Source organism: Uranotaenia lowii, chromosome 3, assembly GCF_029784155.1.
Source record: "Uranotaenia lowii strain MFRU-FL chromosome 3, ASM2978415v1, whole genome shotgun sequence".
In the NCBI taxonomy this organism is placed as follows: domain Eukaryota; kingdom Metazoa; phylum Arthropoda; class Insecta; order Diptera; family Culicidae; genus Uranotaenia; species Uranotaenia lowii.
In genome coordinates, this window is record NC_073693.1 from 130,083,303 (window position 1) to 130,108,003 (window position 24,701).

At 39.7% G+C, this 24,701-nt stretch overlaps 5 protein-coding genes across 8 annotated transcripts; 3 read left to right on the forward strand and 2 right to left on the reverse strand.

Annotated features, from left to right (window-relative positions):
- The first annotated feature begins 1,662 nt into the window (after window positions 1-1,662).
- On the forward strand, window positions 1,663-3,892 carry LOC129754670 (glyoxylate reductase/hydroxypyruvate reductase). 4 transcript variants are annotated; one of them, XM_055750854.1, is made up of 4 exons: window positions 1,663-1,799; window positions 2,599-2,803; window positions 2,870-3,037; window positions 3,095-3,892. In XM_055750854.1, exons 2-4 carry the CDS (start codon window positions 2,601-2,603, stop codon window positions 3,822-3,824), a joined length of 1,101 nt encoding a protein of 366 aa, XP_055606829.1. In that variant the 5' UTR covers window positions 1,663-1,799; window positions 2,599-2,600; the 3' UTR covers window positions 3,825-3,892. The 4 variants fall into 4 exon arrangements, with proteins under 4 accessions (XP_055606829.1, XP_055606830.1, XP_055606832.1 ...); XM_055750855.1 differs by having other exon boundaries at window positions 1,687-1,787; XM_055750857.1 differs by lacking the exon at window positions 1,663-1,799 and adding an exon at window positions 2,482-2,598 and having other exon boundaries at window positions 2,696-2,803.
- LOC129754671 (U6 snRNA-associated Sm-like protein LSm3) lies at window positions 3,847-4,923 on the reverse strand. The gene is made up of 3 exons (XM_055750859.1): window positions 4,788-4,923; window positions 4,589-4,696; window positions 3,847-4,146 (listed from the first exon to the last, which is right to left on the reverse strand). Exons 1-3 carry the CDS (start codon window positions 4,803-4,805, stop codon window positions 3,967-3,969), a joined length of 306 nt encoding a protein of 101 aa, XP_055606834.1. The 5' UTR covers window positions 4,806-4,923; the 3' UTR covers window positions 3,847-3,966.
- Window positions 4,924-12,506: 7,583 nt separating this feature from the next.
- On the forward strand, window positions 12,507-14,142 carry LOC129755630 (H/ACA ribonucleoprotein complex subunit 1-like). Its single transcript, XM_055752217.1, has 4 exons — window positions 12,507-12,729; window positions 13,141-13,275; window positions 13,357-13,873; window positions 13,990-14,142. Exons 2-4 carry the CDS (start codon window positions 13,179-13,181, stop codon window positions 14,030-14,032), a joined length of 657 nt encoding a protein of 218 aa, XP_055608192.1. The 5' UTR covers window positions 12,507-12,729; window positions 13,141-13,178; the 3' UTR covers window positions 14,033-14,142.
- A 997-nt stretch (window positions 14,143-15,139) lies between these two features.
- On the reverse strand, window positions 15,140-20,419 carry LOC129754765 (uncharacterized). Its single transcript, XM_055750988.1, has 9 exons — window positions 19,867-20,419; window positions 18,833-19,794; window positions 18,574-18,772; window positions 18,218-18,510; window positions 18,051-18,150; window positions 16,831-17,270; window positions 16,339-16,752; window positions 16,139-16,272; window positions 15,140-16,079 (listed from the first exon to the last, which is right to left on the reverse strand). Exons 1-9 carry the CDS (start codon window positions 20,189-20,191, stop codon window positions 15,440-15,442), a joined length of 3,507 nt encoding a protein of 1,168 aa, XP_055606963.1. The 5' UTR covers window positions 20,192-20,419; the 3' UTR covers window positions 15,140-15,439.
- A 423-nt stretch (window positions 20,420-20,842) lies between these two features.
- LOC129754767 (zinc finger HIT domain-containing protein 2) lies at window positions 20,843-22,135 on the forward strand. Its single transcript, XM_055750989.1, has 2 exons — window positions 20,843-20,973; window positions 21,037-22,135. The coding sequence occupies exons 1-2, from the start codon at window positions 20,945-20,947 to the stop codon at window positions 22,133-22,135; spliced, it is 1,128 nt and encodes a 375-aa protein (XP_055606964.1). The 5' UTR covers window positions 20,843-20,944.
- The last annotated feature ends 2,566 nt before the right edge of the window (window positions 22,136-24,701 follow it).

Consider the following 24,701-nt stretch of genomic DNA (forward strand, 5'->3'; position numbering starts at 1 on the left):
AAAAATATCAATATCTTTTTTTTCATTCAGCCATTTTTCTCTGAACTGTCATTGGCGGAGCTTTTTCTATGTTTCGTTTCAATAGAAATCATTCATTTAAAAATATTTTCATCTTTTTCTTGCTTTTTTTCTCTGGCCTTTCATCGGCAGAGCATTTTTATTTTTCGTTTGATAAAAAATCCATTCAAAATTATTTTCATCTTTTTCTAAATTAAACCATTTTTCTCTGACCTTTCGTCGGCAGAGCTACTTTTAAAATTTTCGTTTAATTAAAAAATCCATTTAAAAATATCAACATCATTTTTCATTCATTCATTTTTCTCTGACCTTTCATTGGCAGAGCTTTTTCTATGTTTCGTTTCAATAAAAATCATTCATTTAAAATATTTTCATCTTTTTCTTGCATTTTTTTCTGACCTTTTGTCGGCAGAGCACTTTTAGTTTCCCTTTAATAAAAAATCCATTCATCTTTTTTTCTTTTAAACAAACCATTTTTCTCTGATCTTTCGCCGGCAGAGCTTTTTCTATCTTTCGTTTTTATAAAAAGAAATCCATTCGAAATATATTTGTATTTAGCCATAATTCCCTGACCTTTTGTCAGCAGAGCTTTTTCAAGGTTTCGCTTCAATAAAAATTTATTCAAAGAAAGTTCGTCTGCATATAAACCATTTTCTCTCGCCTTTCGTCGGCAGAGCTTTATACTTTTCATCTTTTTCTATATTCACCCATCTTCTCTGTACTTTCGTAGGCAGATCTACTGTAAATTTTTCGATTTTATTAGAAAAAATCCGTTCAAATAAAATCTTTTTAATCATTTTTGCATGTCACCGTTTTTCTGATCATTCATCGTTAATTGTTTTTTTTAATCAACAAAAAAAATCCATCCAATAAAGTTTTTTTTCGACTGTTACATCTTTTATTATTTCGAGGCAAATCATAATTCGGAAGTTTTTATTTTGTAACGAATTTTCAATCACCACAAAGATTAATTCTCACCTTTTCCATATAAGTTGCAAATATCTTATGGAAGAATGTTCATGTTCCATGCCCAGTTCAATTCACTTTACTTTCTCTAAAATTTCTTCAATCACAAACTTTCAGTTCCTCTCACTAGTTATTTGGGAGCGTATGCTACGCCATTGTAGTGACCGGATGTCCTTTTCTGGGGGTACATTTCTATTTCCGAAGTACCAATTATTTCAAACGCGTCCGTCCGTATCGAATATATTTTCTTAACTGATTTTTCACTCGACCAAAGCGCTTGGAAGAGTCACGCACATCGGTCTAACGATACCCAAACACACACACACTAACAATCATTCCCATCCTACATTGGTTGAACTGCCATTTGTATATGGCACTCACGAGTTCATCTGCACACTACCATGTAACTATACAGTCATCCGTTTTCGCTTACTCTTTCAACATAATTCAATAATCTAAACATATTAATTATTCAGTTCTTTTAACCATTCATGTTTGCTACTATCTAAACTTATCATTTAATCAATTATAATAACCACTCCTATTCCCTACACTTATGTCAAATTATCAATTTTATTTAGTACAAAATAAGTTATCAAGAATTTAAAAAACTGTTTTAAAACGCGTTGAGAAAATGTTCGATAAACAGATTGTATGTGCAAACATCTCATCGTTTTGTTGTCTATAAACAAACGGAGCAACAAAAATTACATAAGCACGAAAGAGATAACAAGCAAACGAACGATACTGTTTTGATTTCCACGCACTATAGGCACTTGAATTGAAGACCACAAAACTGCAAGGTACGATAAGAGGTACGTTCGATCCAACCCCCTGGCAACTTGACGTTTCCCATACAAATCGCGTGTGCCAGTTTTTTCTGGTTCTCTGGTTCTGTCAAATCGAAAATCAAGTGACTTAACATGTCGGAAGGACGCATATTGAAATATATTCTCTTTCAATTGATTCAACAAATGAAAAAATTATTCGAATTTAAAAATTTTTAGCTCAGTTATGTAAAAACGATCTGTTTTCAAAAGTAAAGTCGATGCAAACGACTCACAGATGTAAATCTTTGTGTCATTTATTAGGTCTAAAACTTCTGGACTGTTCAAAATAACCCACTGATAATCGGCAGTTTTTCGGAACAAGTATCCCTTCCACCGAAACTATTGTGGACAATCGTACACAATAAATGTAAAACAAAACATTATCACAACAATCATCAAGTGATTTTCATAAACTGTGATACATATAAAAATTTTAGAATGGTAAAACTTTCACATTATAGCAGAACATTTCTTGTTTTATGGAAAAACTGTTTCTATACAATAAATGAATAGGTAGATTATTGAATGTGTATAATAATTTCGGTTGAATCTTTTCTTCATTCATTCGAAAGTTATGAATTTGCCTGATTCGCACCACATTTGATGATGGGCCCTTTCCATACGCATGGCTCAAAAAGTACGTAAACAAGCGGTACACATGCGACATCTGCGATTTTGAATCAGGCACACGAAACTCGCCAGAACTGTCAAGTTGCCAGGGGGTTGGTTCGATCCTGGTCTTTAAGGGTTGCAATCTGCTAACTTCAAACCCGCTCTGTTTCAGGTATGAATAAAATCATTACGGCCCCCTTCTTAAAACAAGCATCCAGTGTCCTGTGTAAAAACATCCTACAGCATCATCATCATCATCAAATTTCTAGTATCTTTAAGCTATCTACCAAATCTTATTGCTACTTCAACATGAAACCGAAAGTTTACGTTACCCGGAATGATTACGCCCGAATCGGTTATGATTTGCTCAAAGAAGAGTAAGGATCTTAGTGTTGAACTTAATTTGTTCAGATAATTAATATTTTTCTTATGCCTCTTGAAAGATGTGACCTAACGGTTTGGGATGAATCTTCGCCTGTTCCGAGGGATGAATTTCTGAAAAATGTAGCTGGTAAAGATGCAATCTTTTGCTCCCTGAATGATCGCATCGACAAGGAGTTGTTGGATCAGGCTGGTCCCAGTCTGAAGGTTGTAGCGACGATTTCGGTTGGGTAAGATTGAAACATTTCTATTCGAGCATATCTTTAACGTATATGTTCTGCACTAAGATTTGATCATATCGATGTCAAACAATGCCGGGAACGTGGCATTCGAATCGGCTACACTCCGGAGGTGCTAACAGATGCCACTGCTGAGCTAACAATGGCCCTACTGCTGGCCACCACGCGGAGGCTGTTTGAAGCTAACCATGCTGCCAGAACCGGTGATTGGAAGGATTGGTCTCCAATGTGGATGTGCGGAACTGGATTGAAGGGCACCACCATAGGAATCGTTGGTTTCGGGCGCATTGGGCAAGAAGTTGCCAAACGGTTGTTTCCCTTCAAACCGGCACGAATCCAGTTCACCAGCCGAACGGACAAATGTTTCACTGCTGAAGAATTGGCAGTCAGTCAGGTACCTTTTGATGAGCTTGTCGAAACTAGCGATATCGTAATAATCGCCTGCTCTTACAACATTCAAACTGCCAATCTCTTTAATGATTCGGTATTCTCGCGGATGAAACCATCGGCAATACTGATTAATACTAGCCGCGGGGGCATTGTGGAACAGAAAGATCTTATACATGCACTGAAGGCAGGTAAAATTAGAGCAGCTGGTCTAGACGTAACCACCCCGGAACCCCTGCCACTAGATAATCCTCTGTTTCAGATGAGTAACGTGGTAGTTCTTCCACACATTGGAAGCGCCGATTTAGAAACACGCATAGAAATGTCTCGTATTACGGCGTGCAACATCCTAGCGGGTTTGAAGGGGGTTAAAATGATTTCGGAAATTTAGAAAGATGATAGGAAACTCGGTGTTGAATCTTATTTCGCCCGTTAAATTATATTGTTGAGTTGAAAGAACTGACTGTTGGAATATTCTGCACATACAATCTCATATCCGATATACTTGATCTGTACAACACATACCTCGTGCCTTAACTCCCTACGCGCATCGGTGGCGACACGAGGATTACGCCGTCGCCACGGACGAAAAGCATCGGAATGGTGCGTTTGGTTGTTTTGTACACCTCCTCATAGGTTTCCTCATCGATTTCAACTGTTGTGACCGTTTCTTCCGCGTCGCCCAGGACCATGTTGAGATGCTGATCGAAAGCCTTGAATAGGGGTGAGTATAAAATTTAAAATCTTACAGGTACCTAGTAATTTTGTTTTAAAATTTTGAATTTGAGCCTTATTGCAATGTCGGACGATACCTAATTAAAATTTTATGAATGTGAACGATTTCACGCAGTTAAATATCGGTATGTTTAGCTATAACTTGAATTTTGATTTCCCTAACCTGAACTAATAGTTACTTGTAACCGATAGACTACATTAAAGTTATTAAATTACAAATTAAATTAAAAATAAAATGATGATTGCAATTGCTACACGACGGTAACAAACAAAAAAAGAGTTGGATTGATTTGATTGCATGAATCATGCAATCCACAAAAGCCATGCATTTACCCTCTTGCTTATTTGATTATGATTTCAAACAATGATTTTCGATACATTCGATTGGAAATGTACAAATATCTCAGATAGCCAACTTACATGCAGCCTGCCTCGTAGCTCTCTTTCGTTACGCATTTTGACGTAGATTTTCTCATCCAGGCTCAGTCGGATCAAATCTAGCGGTTCCTTTACTGGAATTATCGGTAGCTGAAAAATGATGCCGGGTGCCAGTAATTAGTTTCCATTCGCGTTGCCCGTGAAACTACGTAATTTGAATTTTTATTGCATTCATACTTACTTGCTCATCTTCGGCCATTCCTACCAAATATTTTACAATCAGATTTCGCGAAATATGAGCTTTAATGCCGGTTTATTTTATTTTATTTGAGAACTGACCAAGTATAAACGTTTCGGCCGCTTTCAATCTTTTTTTTTTTTTTTTTTTTTTTTTTTTTTTTTTTTTTTTTCTGGGAATTTAACATTTCGATGTCATTCTTCCCTATTTGCACTCTTAAATTTCGGACAGGAGTTTTGTGGTTTCTAGGAAGTTTAATACTTTTTCCTCTTCGTCTGGGCAATTTGAGAGTATTTGCCGTAAGCTGCTGGCTAGTCGGCAAGTCGCTCTGTGTACATCATACATTGAGCAGTCGACCAATATATGTTTCACTGAAGCTACGCAGCTGCATGAGGGGCAAATTGGGGGTTCTACTCTATCCAATAGGTATCCCTGGGTGAGCCTGGTATGGCCGATTCGTAGTCGCGTTAGGGCAATTCTTTCTCTGGGGTTTTTTCGGTCGATCCATTTGCGGGGGCAGTTTTTCACTTCCCTGAGTTTAGCTGTTTGATTTGCTGACCAGTCTCTCTCCCAGGCGAGAGAGATTTTGTTAGAGGTGTCACGGTAAGCGTCCTGTTGCGGGATGGGTATAGATGGAGGGGTTAGGTTGGCACCTATAGAAGCCAGGCGGTCGGCAGATTCGTTCCCGGGTATGCCGGCGTGACCGGGAATCCAAACCAAGGTAGCACCTCTCTTTAAGGCCTCGTGTGTTATGGAAGATATCCAGGGGTGTTTTATGCTGCCCTTGGCGACTGCTTTTAGCACACTTGCTGAGTCGGAAAAGATGGTTGTAGAGGTTGGTTGATTTGGAATATTTTGAAGGGCATTCAATATAGCGTATGCTTCGGCACTGAAGACGGAGCACTGAGATGGTAGGGCAAGGCTACGCTTGTTGAGAGGATCCTCGATGCCACAGCCAACTTGGCCGTCAATGGTTTTGGAGCCGTCAGTGAATATGTGAGTCGTTGTCCTGTATTTTCTGTCGACTAGTTCGTGGAAAAAAGGAAGTACAGTGCAGGAGGGTTGACCGGCTTTGATTTTGAGGGATAGGGAGAAGTCAATGGGTGGTGTTTTTTCAGTCCAGTATCGAAAAGGAGGTTTTCTTCTGGGACAAACAGATGGAAGGGGGCAGTTAATGAGATTTTGGAGTATGGTGTTGGTGCGAGTAACTAGGGGAGCGTCGCTGTTGCCTCCAATGGCGAGCCAACGGACTGATTTAGAGGTAAGGTGCTTGGCAACCAGATAGTTGAAAGGAAGTTGGCCGCATTCGGCCATGATCGATACGATAGGGCTTGTTACAAACGCGGAACCAACTGTTCGGATGCATCTGTTGTATAACGGTTCAAGTTTGTGGTAGAGCCGAGGGCCGGATCTACTGATGAGGCCCAGACCATGTAGTGCTGATGGGAGTAACCATCCATGGACAAATTTGATAAGGGAGTCTCGATTTGCATGACTTGGGGTATTACTTAGGATACGGAGTAGGTTAAGTTTGTTCTTACTGTTCTTTCTAATTTGGTTGAGATGAGTTGAGAATGTTAGTCGGTCGTCAATCCAAACACCCAATAAACGGAAGGAATGGACGAAGGGGATGGACTGGTTGAATAGATTCAGGGGAGGGAGTTTTTTGAGTTTTTTCCTATTAGGACCAAGGTGAAGGAGTTTAGATTTATCAGGGGAGAATCGGAAACCTATTTTCGGTGCCCAAATGGCAATTTTGTCTAAGGCTGTTTGTAGCCTGTTTCGTGTTAGGCGGGCAAATGCAGATATCGAGATGAGCAGGATATCATCCGCGTAGACAAGGATCTTGATGTTTTCGGGAATGGTTTTGAAAATAGAGTTCATAGCAATCAGAAAGAGGGTAGGGGAGATAACTGATCCTTGCGGGACCCCTGTAGGCATTTGTCTTGGGCTGGAGAGAGAGTTGTTGACTAGAACCTGGATAGTGCGGTTGGTTAGAAAGCTTTGGATATATTGATATAATCTACCAGAGATTCCCCAGTCTCGCAAGGAGGTGAGTATTGTGTTATGTTCGACGCAATCAAAAGCTTTGGATAGGTCCAACGATAGGAGTTCAATGTGTTGACTTCGACTTAAGGCATCATCCAGAATGCACTCAAGGAGGCTTAGATAGTCATCGATTGATCGGCCGGGACGGAAAGCGTATTGACGGTCGTCTAATAGTAGTTTTTGATCTATAATGGTGTTGAGGCGGTGATTGACTAGTCTTTCCATTATTTTTCCAGAGCAGTCAATCAAAGTGATAGGGCGATAACTGTCGATGTTGCTTGGATCTTTTTGAGGCTTGGGGATAGGGACAACAAGGCCGCGTTTCCAGTTATCTGGTATCGAACCATAATTCCAGATTTGGTTGATTATATTTAAAAATGTTATTTTGGCGGATAGGGGCAGGTTTTTGAGAAAAGGGTACCCGATGTCGTCGGGCCCAGAAGATAGACCCTTGACTTTATGTAGGGCCGTGTTGAGTTCATCTAGGGTGAAGTCGGAGTTATATGAACAGCTGAGAGAAAGATGTAGAGAAGATGGGTGGGTTTTTTCGGGAGGTGTTGGATTTTGATTGACAGTGTTGGTTGAGGAGAAATGTTTGCAAAAGGCTTCGGCCAGAAGGAGTGGGTCGTTGGTGTAGTTTTGGTTAAGGAGTAAATGGAACTGATTTTTGCGGGGTTCTCCGTTAAGGATTTTAATTTTGCTCCAAAGGACTTTGGAGGGAGTGTTGGGGTGAATTTCTTCAGTAAACTTAAGCCAACAATTGTTTTTTGCGGTCCGAACTGCGGACCTGGCTTCCGCCCTGGCATTTTTGAAAGATGTTAAAGCAGTCAGTTTATTGGGATGGTCATTAGGAATACGTCTTAAGAGTCGAAGGGCCTTCCTTCGTTTTTTCAGGGCTTCCCGGACTTCAGGCCCCCACCATGGGACCGAGGTTTTACCTGGTGTTCCGCTTGACCGGAGAATAGATTTGGAACCCGCTTCCAATAGGATGTTGTTGAATTGTTCGAGGGAAATAGGATCGTTAATGGAGATGAAACTTTCAATATGGGTTTGGTAGTCATCCCAGTTGGCTTCGTCGTAACGCCAGCGAGGCCTTGTGGCAACTACAGGGGAGGGGTGTTGCAAGTTAATTAGGAGGGGAAAGTGGTCACTCCCACCGTTGTCTTCTAGAGCTTTCCAGCCGAATTTAGGCCCGAGAGACCAGGATACTATGCTTAAGTCAATAGCTGACGTGTTGCCCGTGCGGGGACATAAACGTGTAGGGGAGCCATTATTGAGGATGGTTAGGCATTTAGTTTGGGCAAAGTCCTCGATGAACTCACCCTTTCGGTCGACGTTTTTACTCCCCCACTCAGTGGAGTGGGCGTTAAAGTCACCAAGTAGGATGAAAGGGGTTGGTATTTGTGGGATCAGATCTTCAAAGCCCTTGGTGTAGTCTTCGTATGATAGTGACGGCGAAGCATAGAGGGAGACTACGGAGATTTTAATGGGGGCTTCGAGACGAACACAGATAGTGTTGAGGGGGGAATTTATGTTGACAAGAGAATATGGGAATCCATTTTTTATCCCGAGGCCGACGCCCCTGCTGTGGGGGTTCGAGGGGTTTTTATGTGACAAAAAGTGGTAGCCGTTAATTATGTTAGTTTGTATTGTTGAATGTGGGGCGAGGGTTTCTTGGACAGCGAGAATTATTGGGGAGTATTTGGAGACAAGTAATTGGATTTCAGGTAATCGGGTTCTGAGACCAAAGATGTTCCACTGTAGAGCGAAGTTGGTTGTAGTTTTTTGTGTTGGGCTATTGCGATTATTGTGGGTCATAATGAGAAATAGAATTAAAGTGGTAGGCAGAAGTATTTAAAATAGTGGAAGAAATCTGGAGCTATAGTAGGAAGTTAGATCTATGGTTGGTTCGACTTACCGGCCTTTAGGAAGAAAGATGGATTTACCGTTGGGGTCGGATGGGTGTTTTGTCGGTTATGGTCAACAGTCGGGTCCTTAGCTGGTAGATTGGCATTGTTCGGTCTCCGTTGACGTTTCTTTTTGGGGCGATTCAGAATTTTACTTTCATCTTGTGGATTGGTTTCTGTCCCGGGGGGAGAATCGTCTGAAGAGGTTTTCCAGAAGCGCTTGGTGATTGAGGCCTTACTAATGGTAGAGTTGTTGCTTTCCATGCTGGTGTCACTTTCGGAACTGCATTGAGATTCGTTGGTTCGTTCTTTCTCTTTAACGAGTTGGGAAAAAGTAGCAATTTGAGCAGTGAGGAATGCCACTTGTCTTCGTAGTTCAGCAATTTCCCGATCCTTGGCGTCGACGGAAGAGCTGGAACTGGCTTGACTAAGTCGCTGTTGTATGGAGCTGGAACTGGCTTGGCTAAGTCGCTGTTGTATGGAGCTGGTCTGGTTTTGGCGGGATCTATATTCCTTTACGGCGTCGTTATGCGAAATCCCACGGTCGGTCCTAATCTTGATAATGTCCTGTTCACCAACAAAAACGGGGCAAATGCGGCTTGTGGCTGGGTGAGGATTTTGGCAGTTAACACAGTTTGGGGTCAGCTTACAGTTGGTGTGGATTTTTTGTTCTCCGCAGATAAGGCAAACCGGGGCATTCTTGCAGTGTTTTTTGGTATGCCCAAAATTACCACACTGCATACACATCATAGGGCGAGGGTAGTATTGGCGAGTTGGGGTTCGAATGAAGCCGAATCTAATGTGGGTTGGAGCTGTCGTGCCATGAATAGTAAGAACGAACGTGTCCGTGGGGGTCTCCTTTCCGTCCACTTTCCTCAGGAATCTGTAGACATTGGTGACCCCTTGGCTGGCGAGGTCACCCGCAAGCTGTTGATTTGATACACCGGCGACCTCTTTGCATGTAACAATACATTTACATGTGTTGAGGGTTGGATGTAGAGTGATATTAATCGGAGTGGAATCAATTAGTTCGTTGACGGCTAGTAGTTTCTCTACTTGTTTCGGTGACCTAACTTTCAGCAGGTAGGATTCCCCTTTGTCGTAGGGATGCCCACCAACGATTTGTCCAACAGCGCGTTCAACGGTTTTTGATATGATGAAAGGGTACGCAGGCAATTTAGCTGGGGTGGTGGGTTTCAGTAGGAGAAACTGTATTTCCCCGTGTTCGCCTTTCGGGTCCATCCAATTCGGTATCCTTCTATGATTCGGGTTGCTGGGAAGTGGGTCTAAGCCCCAAGGAGGGGGATTGTCCCCCATGATTCAGAAACACTATTAACTGATTCACTGAGCACAGTTCCTATTCACTAGAAAAAATCCTTTAATTAGGATGTCTGTGATAGGGACGATTAGAAAAGCGCGGCGGTAAATTATTCAACTATGTTTTGCACTGAGGAGAAAGCGTCCTGTCTCAACGGCGGTTCGAGTTGAATGCGCTTTCAATCGAATTAATGTTGCATTCAAATAAAACTGCTCGAATTTATGTATCATCTTCGCGCTACAAAAAGCTGTCAAATTTTTGGGGTTTTTGTATCTCTAATAAAGTTGCGAAAAGGCTTATTATACCTTACTATCAGAGGTGCCAGGTCGATTTATCAAAAATCAGGACACTGCGAAGAAAAAAATCAGGATTTTTCAGGACACCACCAAATTGGTGAAAATAAAAGGCAGTTCTTCTTAGATTGCATAACTAAAGGCGAAATATAGGTGCTGAAGACGCCTCGAATTATGCAACTGAAGCGAGAATAACCTTAGCTGGCCTGCAGTTAAAATCGAAAAACATCATATAAACGTCATTCGAATCAAATATTATCATTTGTTTAACTGGTTTAACTATTTTGTTTAAGATTTGTTTGATGTTCTCATCAAATTTAGTTATAATTGGGATATTTTTTAAAAAATCAGGACAAATCAGGACATTTTAAGGGTCATTTTTCAAAAATCAAGACAATTCAAGCGTTTTTGAAAAATCAGGACGGCCTCTCGAAAATCAGGACAAATCCTGAAAAATCAGGACACCTGACACCCCTGCTTACTATAAAGATAACAATCAAGCGAAGATTTTATTCCACAGAGTCGATGATTTAAACAATAAAATAACCATATAGCGACTTTTTGTTTTTGACGTTATGTGTTCCTTTTGATAGGATCAAATCATATCAATTTTTCCAAGCAATTCAATACGTAAAAATGGAAGATCAGCTGACAAACCGAAATATCCATTCCGCAGAACTCCATATTGATTCGAACATGGACTACAAAAATTGTTCAGCATAAACACGCTACTATATACCTGCTGCTACCATTGTCGCTGGTTCCCCAAATCGGGGTTTTCGTCCACATCAGCGCCGGCGACATTTACTTACACACGTTTCGTGTTATCCAGACATCTATCAAACATCGTCCAAGTGTTGGACCGAAAAACAGAAAAAGGTTGCTTATTGCCGAGGTGTTTGCTGAATTGATATCTGATATTTTTCATCGTCGCTGATTGGCATGGTTTCTACTGCATTAACAATATATTTGATGGAACTGTACACGGAAAATAAAAAAAAGGTAAAATTTACCTTTTTGCGAGGTGAATTTTTTCCACCCCTCTTTCGAGATAAATTTTACCTTTTTTTCATTCACCTAGCAAAAAGGTAAATTTTATCTTTTTTCAATTCACCTAGCAAAAAGGTAGATTTTACCATTTTCTCATTCACCTAGCAAAATAGTAAATAATACCGTTTTCTCATTCACTGATTTAAAAGGTAAATGCTTGTTTGTTTGATTAATTAAATATTAATTATTAATAATTAATTATTAATAAATTAATAATAATTAATTTAAAAAAAAAAACACAATTCACGAAAAAATTGGTATTTATTTGAAATAAATAGGGAGTTACCTAATATTTATTTTTGAAATATATCACCGTGTTCTTTAAAAATTGTTGAGACAAGTCCTTTGTTCGCCAAGCTTGTCAGGTCCGGCTTGTCCGGAATAATATCTGAAGGCTGACGGGAATACAACACGAAGCTCTGTGGGCCGATCTGAAACAAAAGCAAAGTATAATGAAGAGAACCAGCACAACTAAATGAAATCTAAGAAAACACTTACCATTTTGTTCCGATTTTCACATATTGTGCACGAAGCAGAACTTGTTCCTCAACGGCAAAACAGCTTAACCTCAATAAACGGATTCGTCAAATAGTTACTTTTTTTTCAAGATGATTTGTACCGTTTTGTTGAGCTCAATCCAGGTCAACTTCACCTCGCTACGAGGTAAGTTTTACCTTATTTGGATTTACCTTTCTTTCTAGGTGAATTATACTTTTTGATTCAGCTCTATTCAGGTGAACTTCACCTCGCTACGAGGTGAAATTTACCTTTTTTGGATTCACATTTTTTCTCGGTGAATTGAACCTTTTTTCATTCTTCGTTTCAGGTATATTTTACCTCGCTGTGAGGTGAGTTTCACCTCGAATAGGTAGAAGTTACCTTTTTGGCTTTTGCGAGCATTCACCTTTGCTGTCTCGGTAAATTTTACCTTTTTATTATTTTCCGTGTAGTTAATAGTCGTATTTTATAATGAATAACATTGATCAATTCAAATAAGTTCGTTTTAAAGTTTAAAACATGACCATTTCCTGACGAAATTTTACAATTACTATAAGCCCTTTCGGTATGTTATATGTCATCAGATTAGTTATAAACAAATATGGCAGCACTGAAATTTCGGCTTTTGAGGGTGAAGTGAACCCGGTGCGTGCACGACCGATGCGGTTTGCTGCTGTTGTAAACATGTGCTTGACTTGATGCTGGAAGCTCATAATCTATCTATTTCTTGACTAATTATTGAGAATTATCCAGCGAAAAGTGACCTGCCGTTAGAATTTATACTCCCCATTACAACTAAGTGAAAGCTACAAATCGGACAAATTGAAGAGGTAAGTTAGTATTTTTCAATTTTTGCTCGGAACTTACTGCTGAGACTCACATTTCCTGGCAGGTAAAAATTACATTTTAGTTGCGACAATTTTATTAATTAACATTATTGAAAATATTGTAAGTAAATAATTAACTCTGCATTTGATAGTGCTCCAAAATCTGATAAAAGTTATTCTGTTTTAAAGAAGTTTAAGAAAAATTTACTGCAACATAACCTAACGAGGTAATGTTTACATTTCCCAGGTACAGTAACATCTCGATATGCTTGTCAAATCAATTGTAATCCGTTGAATTCAAGACTGTTTGGTAGATTGATTTTTAATAAAAGATAATTACACTAAATATATTCTCTAGAACAAGCCAATTTTTGTGGGTGAACGAAGGCTTATGGTACTGATTGTTTGTTGCAGGTACATTTTCACATCGACTATATAGGTAACCAAAAAAAATGAGCTTCCGTGGAGGTGGCCGTGGAGGTTTCGGAGGCGGTCGCGGAGGAGGAGGTGGTGGAGCTGGAGGCTTTCGTGGCGGACGAGGTGGAGGGGGTACGGTCTTTTATATCTTCTCATCCTACAAATTGATGATTGTTGAACATTTAAAAAAAAAATCTTTCAATTTTAACTTAGGCCGTGGAGGAGGTGGCGGACGTGGTGGCTTCAACAATCGAGGCAGCTTCGGAAACCGAGATGATGGCCCGAAGAATATTGTGCCCCTCGGATACTACGACTATCCGTGCCAAGAGGATCTAGTAGCCAAAGTAGAAATCGAAAATGTGCCCTTTTTCAATGCTCCCATCTATATGGAAGGCGAGAAACAAATCGGAAAAGTTGACGAAATATTCGGACATTTACGAGATTTCTACGTCTCTATTAAACTAATGGACAACATGAAAGCAGACGGGTTTCAACCAAAGCAGAAACTGTTCATTGATTCAGCCAAGTTGCTTCCGTTGGCTAGATTTTTGCCGGGCAACAACAAGAAGCCTGCCGGACGAGTAGGCAAGCCGGGTGGTGGACGCGGTGGAGGCCGAGGTGGTGGTGGTGGTCGAGGAGGAGGTGGATTCCGAGGGCGAGGAGGTGGTGGATTTGGAGGCGGGCGGGGTAGCTTCGGCGGAGGTGGACGAGGAGGTGGTGGTGGATTCCGGTAAGTTAAGCTTAAAGACCTCATTTTCTTCCGAAAGAAAGAGCCGTATTTTTGAAGTGTTGTTTTATAATTCATGAGTTGGTAAATTTAAACTTTAATATCTTATTTATTTGCAGAGGAAATCGAGGAGGTGGCGGCGGAGGAGGTAAACGTTGGTAGTTCTGTTTGCCACAAAAATATAATTTTTTACAAAAAATAATAAAACCTTAAAACGTTCAATAAAATTTATATTTTTTAAGATAGTCTCTAAGACATAATGATGCGTAAGATGAATACGTGTGAATAACAGAGAGATTATCAAAACGGTGTTATTCCAAATTGCTTCATCTTACTTTTGTTTTATTAAATTGATTGATGACAAAATGCATTCCTTCTCTAATGGAAAACTGATATTGGAGAATAACCCCTATAAACCCCATCCTTTTCCCTTGTTTGAAATATTTTTTTAACTGTTGAGTCGCCGCGACTATTACGGCCCCCTTCTCTACTAACCTAGTGAAACAAATACCCTCGGCACATTGAAACTTTGTAAAAGTAAAAGGCCTTTAAAAAACTAGTTGTTAAAAAAAGAAAATGCATTCCAGTCATTACATGAATCCGCGATGTACACTGAATAAGTCCTAAGAAGGCTCTGTATTGGAGCTTTTGGAAGAACAAATTTCCTCCAGGAAAATTTCGTTAAACGTTAAGAAGGTAATCGGACCTAAAATTCCAATAAATTTGATGTCCTTTGTCGTTATTTAAAAACACTATTCCCCCTTTTTGAAGTTTCCTGATAGAAACACAAACAACCTAAGTATTTGTCGAGAAGTCCTTCCAATGCGTATTACTGATTGGCTGATAACATTAACTTGTTTTCATGTGAAAAATTATGCTTATCCGATTTAATTACCTACACCAAAATAAGCAATATAATGTATAGTTCCCCCATCGGTAGCAAGGTCCTGCCTATGCTGTGTGGCTGGGCCTTCGAATTGCTTCTCAGGGTTCCACGGCCGAAGGTTCGTCGAGGGAAGGCATCCAACCTTTCGAGACCTACACTGTAGATGTGTAACAATGGTTCACAATCCACTCCGCAATAATCTCTTCAGATTAACCCCAGATGCATTGTCCACTAAACAATTTAAAGCTTATTCGAGAAAATTTACGCATAAAAAGTACAAGCTATCGCATAACCCCTTTGAAATCTCCCGAGAACGAGAAACACTATTTAAGCTTAACACAAAACGGCTGTGATATTTTCTACCAGCATGAAGAACCCGATAGTTAAGAGAAATGTTTATATTTAATCATCTTACGCGCCTTCAATATAACGAAAAATATGGTTCATGAAAATAAAATATTCATTTATAAAGATTGGGTATATTTTTTAAATCTTGTAGGTTTAGTTTCAATAATTTGTCTTATTGATAAGATTTCCGCAGAAAAGCTGAGAATATTGACAATAGAAAGACCGCTTATCCCTTTGTTGTTCATGCCATGAGATATAATGGATAATTTACAATCGGAAGTCAATGTAAAGAATTCGCTTACCTTACGAACCACAATTTATCGCCACGCGTTCCTTTAGTCATAATCTCCTTGATCAGCATCCATGTGAGGAACACGTGGAGTGGCCAAAGATTGATAATCATCCTTAAGCTGTGGAGTTCTGTCGTTCTCCTGTTGGGCCAAAACCGACGGTGGTCCCAAGTCATCCAGCGATAGCTGAGTATTGAACTGTTCGTTGCCAGTTCCAGCAATATTGTACAACGATTGCGATGGGTCATAAGCAACGGAAGTTCCGGCATCACCAGAGTACCCTGCATTGTGCTGTTGTTGATCGGTTCCTTCTCCCGGAACCGATTGTTGTTCTGTTTGGACTTCCGGCTGATTGTCCTGCCCTGAAGATTGGTTTTCGGTAACTGCTTCATCGGTTTCATCGTCACGGCGAACCAATCCTAGCATATCGAGCATGTTTCGCTTGACAGTATTTTCCTGGCAAGCTTCGACCGTTGGGTAGACACTCTTCCGATCGCAAGTTACCAAATGACGGGCCAGAGCGTTTCCATCCGAAGAAGAAAATCCACAAATGCAATGCATTTCCACATCCAATTGCGACACGGAATAGTCGGCAATCGAATTCGGATTGCATGATGTGGTATGACCAATCATCGATGTCAGGCAGGCCGTTTTATAAGTGCATTTGAGGCATTTCAATAAGCCACTGAAAAATTAAAAACATTTTAGAATCATGTCCAATGCTGGCATTTTTTAAATACTCACATAATATGATTATCTTCATCAAAGTCGCTGTCGCATTCGAGACATATTTTGCCGCATGACATATTGAGAACTAGGTTACCGTAGGATTCCAACGTTTTGAATGTCGTTAGTTCCTTTTGAACAACTGGCTTATGCTGAACGAAAGACAAAGATTATCAGTTCAATATCTAGGACATATCAGAAAACTCAGTAAGGCTTACCTTTGGCTTCGGAATATTGGTCAATGTTTTAGTAATAGACTTGACACCGCTTTCCAGCTTGGTGATCACGTGTTCGAACAAGCCATGCATCTTCATTGGACCACGGGAAATAAAGGTCAGCGCACATTTGGCACATTTCTTAGCAATCGCCTTATTGAAATGAGCCTTCATGTGCTTCATAAAGTCGCTCACATTTTCGGCGATCGGTCCATCCCCGTTGCAAACTAAAGCCATCTTCAAGCAGAACGGGCACTGGATCAAACCGGATTGGTTGTGCTTTTTGTAGAAATGGTCTACAGTTAAATGGTGAGACGATGATTTGTAGTCGCAACCAGCACATTTGTAAGGCAGTTCCAGCTGAACGTGCAACTTTTGCATGTGAACTGCCAGCATATGGGTGTTTCCGAAACGTTGCTGTTGAAGGTTATTTAATAAATAACAGTAAGTTTATGATGATGGATTTTTTTTTTGTTATTGAAAGTTTAAAATTACCTCGCAAATCAAGCAGTTGTAGGTGGAAGCAACCGAATTCTTCGTTTCCAGCGAATGAATCAATACGGTGTGGCGCTTAAGAGCTTCCTCGTTGGCCCAATTTTCCAAACAGTAGCGACACTGTACTTGACCGTCCGGAACCGGATTGGCGTGACGGAAGAGATGGTCTTGAAAATCTACGTTGTTCCGGAAGGTTGTCGGGCACTCAGGACAGGTGACATTAAAATCCGTCGGTTCGGCCCCTTCCTTAACTGCAGACGGCACCGGATCCGTCTGGCCATAATAGTATGATTCCAGTGGAACCAGTTCTATCTTGTCTTCCGGTGCTACACGAACCTTTTTTGCCGGTACAGGAGGTGAAGCTTTTGCAGAGCTCTCCTCCTCTTTCTTTAATTTTTTCAACAAAATCTTTTTTGGGGCTTCCGGAATCGGTGGGGGAGCTAAAAATTAGGCGTGATCATGTATTCACCGGTAATTAAAAAACTGATCCATTTAACAGAAAGCCGAAAATTCGCTATCATAGAAAATATTTCTCTAGCTGAACGGAATGAAAAACGGATATTTTACACGGTAAAAATGATTGGGTATTTTATTCCAAAGACAATTATTTACACCGTAATTGTTTAACAAAAAAGGTACTTGGAGAAAAACTATTTGAATTGAATTGTACCATCATTAGGTGTTAAGTTTTACACTCGAAGCCATAGAATGGCAGTCAAATACGTAATTTGATTTGCTTTGGGAACAGTTCTCTGTCACTGTATATACTTTTATTATGTATTCGTTAAGCGCTTTCCGTTAGTATCTATTTTATTTTTTTCTTTTCCTCATGATCATAAAATCCTGATCTTTCCTAATCAATAGAATAAGTTTTCGATAAAAACATTTCTCTCTTTCAATTATTATTATTTATTATCAATTTGCTGAAAGAAAAAAGAAATGAAAACAGGTGATTGGTAAGTTTGAAGTTACGAACTGAAACAGAGTAAAACTGAACTCTTCGGACATGCAACGAACCGTCCAACAACACTATCAGAAGCGAAAAAATCAGATCGTAGGAAAATGGAGAAATATTTTCTATGTTGGTTTCTAGTAAATAAACATGAACTCAAATCACTTTCTAAAAATGATTTATCAGAGCTCCATTAACGTGGAATACAGCTTTAAACGTTGTTTTTAGTCTTGTGCTTAAAAAAATAATTAAAAGATCGAATACTAACATTGTTCCTTCGGCTTCCGTCCCCGTTTTGCACCAGTCGGTTTGGGTGCGGTAAACGTTTCCGTGGCATAAATCCAATGTTTGAAAGGGTCAGCAGCAGCCTATCAATCGAAATTAAAGGAGATAAACACATAAAATACTCGAATACTTATCCAAACCATAGTTTACCTTATTCAAACGGGTCACCATGTTGTCCTTGGTTTCGAGCCGTGTCTGCTCCGCAATGTGCTGCACAATGTTATCGAAAGCCTGCCCCGGAGAATTTCCAAATGACTCTCGCCAAACCAGTTCGTTCAAAAACTGTTGAATGATCTGACGCGACAACAGCGAAAGGGTGTTCTGGAACATCCTGGGAACGATCCGCCGCAAATAGTCCATGATGTTGGCATTGCTATTCTTATTGTTAGCTTCGGATGGAGCAACTTGTTGTACTGATTTATAACCCATGTTGTTGAGTGTGCCTGGAAAATGTTTATTTTTTATAAGGATTCTAAATAAAAACACAAAATTATGAATGTAATTACCTTTGTCAACGGTAAGATCTGTTAAAATTATACTGTCCCGATGTACCCATCCAGTTAAAGGCTCAAGAATTTTCGAAAACCGCTTCTTATAATTTCGTTCTCCATCACTCAGTGGTTCTACAGCACGTAGTCGGACAAGTTTGGCCTCCGGATCTAAAACGCCCAACACTTCAACCTTCACTTGACGTTGCTGTCCGTCCTATTGTTCAATTCATATAATAAGTTCAAAAAGTTCAACATTTATTTTTAGAAAACAAACCTGTGTAGTAGTTCCCAGCGAGATAACGCCAACCTCAATCTTCTTTCCGGAGCCACCCATTAACTTCATGTGAGTACTCAATGCCACGGTACAAACGGATCGCAGCCAAGTGTACATTCCTTTCACGTACAGATTATCAACCTTAACCCAATTTACAACGTTAGAAACGTTAGTCTGACAACTCCAGTGATAGATCAGCTTCAGAATCACAGATGGCGGATGTGGCGATCCTTCGAAAATGGCACCATTGAAAACTGATGTAAATCGTGTGGGACAACATTCGCTGATCCAAACATATCCTCCTGAATATGGAAACTTGGATGCATCTGAATACATGCCCAACTTAAGTGCAGTGCCACGATGAATCTGGCAATACTGTTCGGATTTGACCAATCCCTGCTGAATTAGCCACTCGGTGAACTTGGTGGCTGTATGCATAAGAACATTCTTAACCTTGGCGTCCAGTTGTGGCCGATCAGCTGGTGCTTTTTCGGACGAGCGCAGTGATGGTCTAGCAATGACCACCAAAGATGGGAATGTTTTGCCTTGAATTTTACTGAACGAGATTTCCTTGGTATCAGCCGTTTGTTTGCCCTGATCATCCTTGGTCAAATCAACGATTGCCGATGGCTCGGCGGTGATTTTCTTCTTTTCCTTATCGCCGCCAACCAACAGCCCACCGATCGAAGAGGCCTCAGTCGGGCGGACGTTGCTAGCCGTAATGCTTTGAGGTTTTTCTGGTTTCTTGGGGGTTTTGCTGTCCACTTTCTTGTCCACAACTTTCTTGTCATCTTTACGCTTTGCGGCTTCCTTGGCAGCGGCTTCCCTAGCTTTTTCTTTCTTTCGCATCTCTAGCCGTTTCGACAGCGGAATGTACTCTTCGTCATCGTCATCCGGAGCAAAATCAGCGGCGGGTTCGTCATCATCCACACGGTAGTTCGACCGGCGGCTTTTTCTTTTGTCTATCAGAACGGAAATAATCGAATAAAATTTAAACAATGAACTTCTTAATTTTACCAAGAGTTACAACTTACCGCTTTCCAGAGTCGCTGGTGAGGCGCTTCTTTTAGAGGTCGATGGCGCCGGTGAGGGAGGTGGCTTTTTCTTGGCCAACGCTGTGATGGGTTTTGAAATTTGTTCAAGTCCTGGTACGGGCCCAAGCACCTGGTACGCCGTGAAAACTTCACCGGAGAAAATATTTTTTCCTCCTGCTTCCTTAACGATATCCTGAAGCTTCTTGCGGACATCATTATGCTCTTTCTCGGCTCGCTCGTAGGCCGCCTTCTGAGCCGGGCTCAACTCATCCTCCCAGTAATCTAGCTGCAGTGTCACTGTTTCATCTTCCGGCAAAGGCGCCATATTGATTTTTCAAATCTCACGCAAGATTTCGGTGGCGAATTGTACCGAAAATCCAACACTTCTCCCGACTTTTCTGGGTGCAATACAAGATTTATGCACAAAACTTCACTTTTGACAAAAAATTGAACATGAAACTACGCAATTAGAGCGGTAATTTGATATTTTACACGGGGCGCAAACATTCACGCGTCTCACCACTTTTCTTTAACTTTTTCTTATTTTCGTTGTTGTGAGGCTATGGTTTGCACTGAAACAAATTTTCTGTACGCTAAAATAGGTTTTTCGCATTTACACTTGCTGTTGAAAAGTTTTTTTTTTATTTGCAGCCAAAATCTAAATTTTGTTTATAATAATAATTTAATCATATTTAATTATTATCTCTTTCATTGAAAATAGGATTTCGTGCAAGATTGTATATTTATATCAAATCAATTTTTAATTGATTTCATTTCATTTCATTTCATTTCAGCAAATTTAAATTTTATTTTAATAATTTAAAATAAGTTTTTGGGCGATAATAGTTTTCCGCTTTAAGAATTCTGAATACTGATCATTCTGTTAAATTGCATTATGATCATTGAACAGGCTGCATGGAGTTGAAAATTCGCTGAGTAACTTGCATGCAACCTTTGTTATCTTTTGTTTACAGATTTCTTTTTTAAAAAACCGCTGCGTTTGTTCACAGAAAAACCAAAATTATCTTCTAAACGTTTACATATTTGTACAGTTAAATCTAGCCATTCTCAAAAAATAATGGAAGATAAGGAAGAAATTTGCCAAATGTATAAAATTTACATATTTCACCCTTTCAGGAAAAAATAATTTTAAAAATTCTCATATTTCAGATGCAAAGCAGTAGAATCCAAGTATTGCTGCCCGAGGTGTAACATTTTGTATTGCTCGCTCACCTGTTATAGATCGCAACAGCACAGCCAATGTTCCGAGACTTTTTACAGGGAAAATGTTACACAGGAAATGGCTCTAGATAGGGACGACTACGAATCCAGTTCGAAGCGTTCGGTTCTAGAAATTCTGCAACGATTACAAAACGTCAACGACGGTGAAGCGCTAGATTCCGATGGATCAAGTGGTCTGTTCGAAGGTGATCAATGCGATGAGGCCGATTCTGACGACGGAGAAGAGGTACCCGATCTAGTCGAAAGATTAGCTGATATTGATTTGAATAACGCCGATGATGTTTGGGCTCGGCTCACCGATGAAGAACGGATGGAGTTTCAGGGTTTGCTGGAAACTGGTAACTTGAGTCAAATACTCCCACAAACGAAGCCTTGGTGGTCGCTAGATTATAAAATAAATCTGGTGAAACCAACAAGTGACGAAAATTTTTCAGTGGGTGAAGAAGATCTTTTCACAAATTGTCCTGCGCTTAAAAAAACTATTAAAGACTTTTCTGAGATGAGCAGCAAAGCTCCTTCGCATTGTACTAAAAATAATTTGATAAATATTTTAGCTGCATATTGTTTCACGTTTCGTTATTTTAACGGTGATTTCGAGGGCTGCTGGGCAGAAATAGCAAACTGCTTGGTTTCGATCAGCGGAAATTTGAAGAGCAATACCGTTTATGAGTCAGAATCTATGGCAATTGAATCGGTGTGTCATGAATGCCGACAGCAGCAAATGCCTGCAGACGAACAAGCGAGTAAACTTCTACAACACGATGTTAGAAAAATCCTCCGTGGACCGCAAGGATGTGGTGAAAATTACAGGAAACATTTCCTACTTGCTGCTTTATCGAATGTGCATCAAATTTTTGGACAAGCTAAGTCAAAACTTCCGAAGAAGGATTCTCAAAAAGGAGAGTTCAGCAAGAGGTATAGTGATGAAAATCGAGCGGAAACACAAAATTACTCGGAACCTGCAAAGTTGAGACTTTATTCGAAGAAAATAGAATATTTGTTGTCATATGTAAAATGTCACATGTGAAATGTACTCTGCGTGGATGATTATTTTTTGGTTATATTATCACGTCCATATCTCACGTAATCTTAGTCATTATGCCTTCAAGAAAGCCGATTCTTGTAGCTATATTGATCCTTTTGAAAGCTTTAATGAACAATAATTGTAAGAGTAATTGTCCTTACAGATAATGGTGATCGATTATCGTCTTTACTAGGTACCCATGCTTAGAACTGCTGTTAGCTCAAAGATAGAGGATAAAGTTAGGAAGCGTATGAAAGTCATTCATGAAACCGTCATTGTTTTTTTCATTTTTTCAAAAGGTTCAAGAACATTCATACAAATCTTCATAACATGTCTGAGTTTATGTGCGAAAATTTTTGTGGGACTATTACGGCTCCCCTTCTACTGACATAGATTAATAAAGTGATACACACGGCAAAATGAAACTTTCTAATTTAAATGCCTTAATAACAAACCTATAATAAAACAAGATAGTTTTTTTTTTTTAAACTAAAGTAGAATGAAAAAGTTGAATTTTAGTTTTTGTTTGTTTGTTTGTTTTATTGAGTTTATAGAGGCATTAAATTTACAATTCATTCGCCTCTTTTAGATAAAAGAAAAAGAAGAGATAGGATATAATACAATTCAAGTTACTTAAATCTGGTTAAAAAGTTCCGTTACTCTTAAGAAGTCTAATAATTTGTCTTCAGTTGCTTTTTCATTTGCCAGGATATTTCGCACTCCGTTGGGTAAGTCGTTCGCTATACGCTGATGTTCGTAGATTGGACATTCCGTTAGAATGTGCTCGATTGTTAGATAAGTTCCACAATTATCACACTCGGGTCGTTGGTTTGGTCCTCCGCCTGTATAGTGACTGTGGGTTATTCTTGTATGGCCGACACGAATCCTGGAAAGCACACGCTGTTCATTTCGTTTGTCTCGGTCTTTCCATATTGAAGAAGTTCCTTTGATTTTTCTAGTGAACAAATTTCTCTCCCGGTTCCAGCAGGATTCCCAAGAAAGTTTTACCATTTTTTTGATCCATAGTTTCAGGTCTTCTCCGGGGATATTAGTTCTCCAGAAACTCATACTATGCCCGATTCCAGCCAGTTTATCGGCTTCTTCGTTGCCCTCAATCCCACTGTGTCCCGGAATCCAGATGAATGTCATCTTAGAAAGGTCCTTCAACTCGAGTTCTTTTAACCAAGGATGTTTTGATCGGCCGGTTTCGAAAGCTTTCAATGCGCTTGCTGAGTCAGTGAATATATTATGTGCATAGCACCAAACGGAATAGCGACCAGTAGGACTAGCGACGCTTTTTTACTAGCGAAAATCCTGTCATTCACAGGTTTGTTTTTCTTTTTTCAGTCCAGTAGGCGATTTTGATGTAGTACTCGAACATTGTTTATGTTATTTACTGTACACTTTCCTTAGGCGATCAATCGCATGCTTCAAGTCTCCTAGGAAACTCGCGCTGCGTCGTTATTATGTTCAACGTCGCGACGTATGAGACGTGTCGCTAGTAGGCAAAGCTGCTATGATTATTAGCGCTCATATTTTGGATTTTTTCTGCATGCAGAATAGCATATTCTTTGACTTCATCACTCGGAATCGAATTCACAGCGATATTCAAGGCTGCAATTTCAGCTGAAAATACAGAGCATGCATTATCAAGCTTGAGAGTGTCGTGATTTTTGCACTCCATTTTACCACATACAACACACCAGCCTCGAAACAATGTTTTTGAATTATTCAGGTTTTTTTTTAGGTTCCGATAAGAGCTTTTTGATGGATACTCTTAAGCTTCTAACAAAGGATACACCATGATGTTCATTTGTTCAGTCTAAAAATGATATAACTTCCTAACTTCCTTATTGGAAACCTCTTTGAGTTTGTCCGTTGAAATGGGATGCTCAACCTTATCTTCTGTATAATCTCAACCTGGAAATAAGGAAACATTAATATTGGCATTTAAGATTACTTACAACAACCTCTGTTCAGAGTACATTATACCACCAATTGTTTACAGCTGGTAGTGATATTTTCCTGACTATTCCCATAGTTTTGAACGCATCTGTCGTCACGGATAATGAATTCAGACCTAATGAGCTTCAAAATCGCATATCTTCCTGTTCCTTATTGGGGCTGATTTCAGTCGTATGAGAGTTTAACTCGTAGAATGCTGAACCTAGGGAAATATTTCGAAGACACCGCACATATCTTACCTGAAAACACTTTAGTAGCATGAAACAAATTATATTGGTGCTATTAAACCACTTGTATCTCAGGACTGAGCCATGAAATTGAAATATTTTTTTTTACACAGTCAATTCTGCTGTGATAGTGAACAAATATTTTTCGAATCAGAATTGTTCATTGAGAATTGCTAGCTAAATCCCTTATTTTAAAATTCCTAAGTTTTTAGATCTTTGGTTAAAAAACATTTTTCCTTTCAATTAAACTACATACTGAGCCAAAATAAAACGTTATCATAAAAAGCTCGTTAATATCCGCGAAAATCTAAAATAAACATACAAGTAGAATGAAATTGTGACAAGTACCTCATTGCCCCACAATTAAGACGTGTTGC

Bases quoted from the DNA above. Each gene is read 5' to 3' on its own strand.
- LOC129754671 (XM_055750859.1), bottom strand. The intron at 4,147-4,588 runs GTAAGTTGGCTA...CCCCTATTCAAG, and splicing joins AGCTACGAGGCAGGCTGCAT to GCTTTCGATCAGCATCTCAA.
- LOC129754670 (XM_055750854.1), top strand. From the start codon at position 2,601: ATGAATAAAATCATTACGGCCCCCTTCTTAAAACAAGCATCCAGTGTC. The intron at 2,804-2,869 runs GTAAGGATCTTA...GCCTCTTGAAAG, and splicing joins TATGATTTGCTCAAAGAAGA to ATGTGACCTAACGGTTTGGG. The intron at 3,038-3,094 runs GTAAGATTGAAA...TTCTGCACTAAG, and splicing joins GTAGCGACGATTTCGGTTGG to ATTTGATCATATCGATGTCA.
- LOC129754767 (XM_055750989.1), top strand. From the start codon at position 20,945: ATGGAAGATAAGGAAGAAATTTGCCAAAT. The intron at 20,974-21,036 runs GTATAAAATTTA...CTCATATTTCAG, and splicing joins AAGGAAGAAATTTGCCAAAT to ATGCAAAGCAGTAGAATCCA.
- LOC129755630 (XM_055752217.1), top strand. From the start codon at position 13,179: ATGAGCTTCCGTGGAGGTGGCCGTGGAGGTTTCGGAGGCGGTCGCGGA. The intron at 13,276-13,356 runs GTACGGTCTTTT...ATTTTAACTTAG, and splicing joins TGGCGGACGAGGTGGAGGGG to GCCGTGGAGGAGGTGGCGGA. The intron at 13,874-13,989 runs GTAAGTTAAGCT...ATTTATTTGCAG, and splicing joins GGAGGTGGTGGTGGATTCCG to AGGAAATCGAGGAGGTGGCG.
- LOC129754765 (XM_055750988.1), bottom strand. From the start codon at position 20,191: ATGGCGCCTTTGCCGGAAGATGAAACAGTGACACTGCAGCTAGATTAC. The intron at 19,795-19,866 runs GTAAGTTGTAAC...CCGTTCTGATAG, and splicing joins ACCAGCGACTCTGGAAAGCG to ACAAAAGAAAAAGCCGCCGG. The intron at 18,773-18,832 runs GTTTGTTTTCTA...ATTGAACAATAG, and splicing joins CGCTGGGAACTACTACACAG to GACGGACAGCAACGTCAAGT.